Raw genomic sequence first — 6136 nt, forward strand, 5'->3', positions numbered from 1 at the left:
GAGAGAGAGAGAGAGAGAGAGAGAGAGAGAGAGAGAGAGAGAGAGAGAGAGAGAGAGAGAGAGAGAGAGAGAGAGAGAGAGAGAGAGAGAGAGAGAGAGAGAGAGAGAGAGAGAGAATTTAAATGAAGTTTCTTAAGATTTATTCTTTTTATTTCTTATACGACTTATTTATTTGTTTATTCTATGACCAACTAGTAGACTTCATTCATTAGGGACGTCCACTAAGTAAAAGTTGTCAGTGGTTGCCAGGTGATTCTTTTTTTCTTTTTTATAGTCTGGAGGTGCTGTCCAGCTTCAACCCATTAGCGGGATAGGCAATTTTACTTATAGTGGTGCCCATATTAGAGCCCATATCTCCACTCAAGAGCATCTCTGCTGTAAGACAATTTCACCTCCACCTAGAACCTGGGTATCATGGTGACATGTAAGTAACCTTAAACCAATCGACAAATGAGAAAGTTTCAAGACGATATGTGGTGGGATTTGAACCTACACATGAACGTCTGCCCGATCCCACGCTCACCACCTTATCCACTATGCCACCTCCTTAAAATGGAACGGTAAGACTTTCAAAATAACATTTTCGGGTCAACTATGTAATTAAATCTTGAGATGACATTGATATATCTGCGAGAGTGCGATTATATTTTAACCCTAGGATGTATTGGTATAAATGTAACTGATGGTTTGTCTGTAAGAGGGTGATTATAGTCCAACGCTATTCATACATTTTACAGTTTTATTTGACTGCATGTCTACTTGTGTATAGCTTCCTTTGATGTTAAAACAGTCCACCTTTTTAGCTCGACCATGTTGGTGTTCATGGTATGATGTTTGTGTATTAACTCGGGGCAACGGTTTCCTAGTGGGTGGTCTTTCAGATAGGAGGTACCCCCAAAACTATCCCCTTTATCCCATAAATTCCCGTGAAAAGCCCACATGGTATAAGTAAAAAAAAAAAAAAAAAAAAAAAACGAGAAGTCGATGTCAATGAAGTCTGAGGGAGTGCTGCTTTGGTAACATCCAGACAGCTTAATCTCAAACTAAATTTGTTTTACATAAAATAGTTATGTAAAATGTATTATACACCCATGATTGTTTTGATGGTAAAAATCCTATAGCCACGTACAGACCAGTTTTATCTAGAACTTCTAATACATATTACCTATAGATATAACCAGTGTCTCTACATCAAGATCACCATTTCTTTCATCTTCATGATATAAGTAGATTTCCTTTATTTTGACTTCTATCTTTCACTTTGATAACAAAAACGAATGCTAAGACAAAATATTACCATTAGAGATAGAAAGATACATACAGTTTAGTAATAATAGTTGTCCACACTTTTTATGCAAAATGAATTAATCTGGCATTTACTGGCATCACGTGACTTGTTGGAAGCCCCTTATTAAAAATCACTCGCTTCCATATTGCATATCGTGCAGTATTTAACCACATGATAAGTCTAGCTCTTTGGCTTTTTTCTTTTTTTTTACCAAAGTAAAACACGACAACTACACGAATGATGTTCATGTCACTCCCGGATGATTGTCAGCTGACATACAAAGTATGTAAGGATTCTTCAGCTCTCCGATTTTTTTTTTTTTTTTTTTTTTTCACAAATATACCTCGATGAGAAAATCATCAAAATGGTGTTCGTGGGCTTCAGGATTACATTTTCAGGTATTTGATGTAACCGAAATTTAGCATAAAGTGGTAAAATGAGTTAAAATGTTACATGCTACAGTCATATTGGGATCGCGTTGAGAGGGCGAAAAGCAAAAGTTAGTAAGAATAGCAAATGTGAATGAAATTGGCTGTCTCAAGAAGTGAGATAAGATTAAGTAACAAATATGCGAAGAATGTTTAAATTTGTTCAGAACGTTTGAACAAGAAAAGAACGAACGTTTTTTATGAAGAACAGCCGAGAATATTCTATTGTGGCCATCTTTTCGATAGGTAGGAGGACTAAGGCCCGTTATACCAAAGAGACAAAAGGATAACTACTTCAGACAAATTATGAAGTGCCAGATAGTCATTGGTGTTACGTCATGTTTTCTTCCTTCACCAGGGAGTCGTTGAGAAACAGTGAACAACAGGAGACATAGCCGACTTCCTCCATCAATAAAATAATCATGCAGCTTTCAGAACTTCAGTGGCTCTGCGTATCCAAATATATGTTGAAAAAAAAAATGTAAAATAAAAACAAAGTTCTCTGTTTGGATTTTTTGGTTATGCTTAATTTTCAAGATTCACTTAATTGGTATCACCATAAGTACTTCAGTGATATGATATATATATATATATATATATATATATATATATATATATATATATATATATATATATATATATATATATATATATATATATATATATATATATATATATATATATATATATATATATATATATATATATATATATATATATATATATATATATATATATATATATATATATATATATATATATATATATATATATATATATATATATATATATATATATATATATATATATATATATATATATATATATATATATATATATATATATATATATATATATATATATATATATATATATATATATATATATATATATATATATATATATATATATATATATATATATATATATAATAATAATATCTTTTATTCATATTAAGAGGAATCATAGCGAATATACGTACTCAAGTTGCGTACCTATTTAGCAGGATGATCTTTATAAAAACATCTTTATAGAATGGTAAAAGAAAAATGGTTAGAATAAGAAATAAATAGTTTCTCCTGATAAGTGTTTCATTCACTATAAGATTAAGTGATTCAAGTTCTCTTACGTTTACAAAATGATTTTACTAATCATTTCTTAGATTTTTTTTTCTTTTTTTAGAATGATGAAAAATGGTTGGAATAAAAGTAAAGTATCTTCTAATAAGTGTTTCATTCACTATCGGTTAAGTCAAGACATTTCTCTCTCTCTCTCTCTCTCTCTCTCTCTCTCTCTCTCTCTCTCTCTCTCTCTCTCTCTCTCTCTCTCTCTCTCTCTCTCTCTCTCTCTTTTGTAGGTCCATCAGGCTTAGGATTTAGCTAAATAAAATTAGGAATCCTACTGCCCCGTGCTTTTAGCTTTGCTTCTTCACTGTCCTCTCCTTAGTGGCAACAGAAGGTGTCTATTGCCAGATTGTCAGATTGTCTTTCCTCTCTCACTTACGGAGGGTCCGCCTCAGTGAACGTGCTTTTGGGGTGAATTAATACCGTCAGGCCCCCCCTAGAGTGGTTTGGAAGGGCACTCTGACGCTAAGAAACTCCCTGACTTTCTCCCAGTTGTGTCCGGCTCCCCTCCTGCAGGAGAAGGGACTGTATCCCTTCTATGCCTGACGGACCTTCATACCCTCCCACTGTAAGGGGGAGGGAGGACATTGATTGACGACCCCCGACTGCCAGACTTAATATTGACCCCAATAAAGCGACCTATGTGACTCTGCATTCTAAGACTACTACCCGCCTCCCTACAGTCAACTTGTTTATAATCAAGAAGGTAATTGACTACCATGTTAGAAATGTGATTAATGTTAGAAAAAACTTGCTAGTGGTGACTTGTTAGTTCAAACACTTAACGTAAATAAGTCAAGTCACTATCAAAACTTCAGCGTATCCATGACATCGAGATCGAGGCTTCGATTTCGGTGCCCATGAACTCTTGTCGGAGAGTCGCCTCCCACTGCGATTTTATGGACATAGACTCGACCGAGATTGTCGATTGCATGGCTGACCAGGATGTTATTGAAGCTCTCAAAATAACTAAAATGGTTGACGGTAACAGAATGATCGTGGCTTCAGTCATTTTCACCTTCAGTGTTGCTAAGTTGCCAGAGTGGCTTCATGTAGGGTACGAGCCAGTTCCCGTTCGTCCCTAAATTCCGAATCCTTTCCGTTGTTTCAAATGTCAGCTTTATGGTCACCATGGCAACGTTTGTTGGTCTTCCCATGCTTACTGCAGTAGATGCGCAGTAGGGGGCCACTCGGTGGACCAGTGTATATCCTTCATAGAAAAGTGCCATAACTGTAAGGGTGCTCACTCCACTTTCTCACGCGATTGCCCCGCGTGGAAAGTAGAGAGAGAGGTCTGCACAGTTAAAGCTACTGAAGAAATTTCTTACTATGAAGCAAGGATGCGAGTTAAGTAGATGCAGGCCGTGCCTGCTTCGAACGTCTCCCATGCTTCAACGGTAAGGGCTCAATCCAAAATGTGTAATGTAGACCATCTGCCCATCTGCATCTCGTATGCACGCGACACCCCGCCCACCCCTTGCCCTCCCAAGTTCAATTATAAGAGAGCAGACTGGGCAACCTTCCATGGGGTTGCCGACGTGGATATATTTGGCGGGGACACTGACACGATGGTCAACAACGAAACACAATCCATGTTACATGCCGCCGAGGCTTGTATTCCGAAGACGTCTACAGTTAGCACTAAGCATGGAGTTTCATGGTGGACAACAGATTGCCGACAAGCACTTCGTGAGTACAGATACAGGCATTTCTGCCAGCAGCCCAGTTGAGTAAATTTCATAGCTTATAAAAAGGCAAGGACTCAGGCAAGGAAAGTCATCCGTAATGCAAAGAAAGATTCATTCCAGCAATTCATATCAACTGTAAACCGCACTACACCTTTCTCATAAGTCTGGAAGACAATACACATATTCAATAATAAAAAAATCCTTATATTCCTATCAAAACGCAATAGACAACAGAGCCGACATTGCCAATACAATAACCCAACATTTCCATTAGGCCAGCAGTACTGCCTCTTACAACATTGCCTTCCTCCTACGTAAGGAGGCCCAAACTTTGCCGCAGGCGTGAACTCGGATTACAACACAGATTACGTTGGATGAACTCCTCCTTGCCCTGAAATCCTGTAAAGGCTCCAGTCCCGGTCCTGACAATATTTCACATATCATGTTACATCTCGGCCACCCTTCCCTCTCAAAATTATTAACCCTTTACAATATAATCTGGACCTCTCACATTTTTCCTCAGTCCTGGCATTTCACACCATCCCAATTCCTAAAAAGACTGAACGCCTTACGGATCCCAGTGCGTTTCGTTCTGTTGCTCTCACGAGTTGTCTAAGTAAGGTCATGGAACGTATGATATAGCAAAGGCTACTTTTTGTTTTAGAAGTGAAGGGTTTGTTAGGTGATCGGCAATCGGATTTTTGGAAGTACCGAAGAACGATGGATCACCTAACACACCTGGAGCATTGCATTTCAGAGACTTTTACCAAAAAAGAATTTATGATAGGGGTGCTTCTCGACATCCACAAAGCCATCGACATGACATGGCGATACATGATATCCTCAACGCTCTTGATTTCAGAGATAATTAGCCCATTTTCGTTTACAATTTTCTTCAGGAGATAACATTCTTTGTCAAGTTTCCTGGTAACGTAATCTTGGACGTTTACGTCCTGGAGAATGGGGTGCCGCATGGTAGCATTCTTAGCCCCATCTTATTTTGTATTATGATTAATGATATTCTGTCAACACCTCCTGTCCCCAGGAATCTTAAATACTCATTATATGTTGATGACTGTGCATTAAGGCACTCCTCGCCAAACAGGTCTCGGAGGGACAGATTCAAGACGGTTTTGATTCTGTCCAACATTGGGCCTCTCTGTGGGGATTTAAGCTTTCCGTTGCTAAGTGCATCGGTGTTGTTTTTACTAGACGTAACGTACCTGATTTACAATTAACTCTTCAAGGCCAACCGATACCATTTAAAAATTCAGTCAAGTTTTTAGGTCTCCATTTTGACAGCAGACTCAATTGGAAGTCTCATATTAATGAACTGCTTATCTGTTGCTGAAAAAAAAAATCAATGTCCATGAAAACCTATCTGGTACTTCATGGTGTACAAGTCCTTAATTGTGTGGCACGGACGCTACAGATCCAATGCGACGCTGCCCGGAAGGCTCCTCTTGGTAACACAGCAAAAAAGATTGTCTAGCAGCACCACCATCTCCCCAGTGCTGTCCGCCGTTCAGTCTCCGTTAGAATCACACGCTCTGCCAGCAAACGGACGTGAGACTGGACGATGCGGACCTCCTCGTGCTGCCCACCCTT

General features: G+C 38.3%; 1 protein-coding gene across 1 annotated transcript in view; it reads left to right on the forward strand.

Moving 5' to 3' along the window:
* LOC123520645 (cardioactive peptide-like) overlaps nt 1-2184 on the forward strand; it is a 41469-nt gene extending 39285 nt beyond the window's left edge. Inside the window, exon 6 of the mRNA XM_045283124.1 lies at nt 2075-2184. Coding sequence (XP_045139059.1) covers nt 2075-2095 — 21 coding nt within the window. The 3' untranslated portion in view covers nt 2096-2184. The remainder of the gene's footprint in view (nt 1-2074) is intronic.
* The last annotated feature ends 3952 nt before the right edge of the window (nt 2185-6136 follow it).

Source organism: Portunus trituberculatus, chromosome 47, assembly GCF_017591435.1.
Source record: "Portunus trituberculatus isolate SZX2019 chromosome 47, ASM1759143v1, whole genome shotgun sequence".
Lineage (NCBI taxonomy): Eukaryota > Metazoa > Arthropoda > Malacostraca > Decapoda > Portunidae > Portunus > Portunus trituberculatus.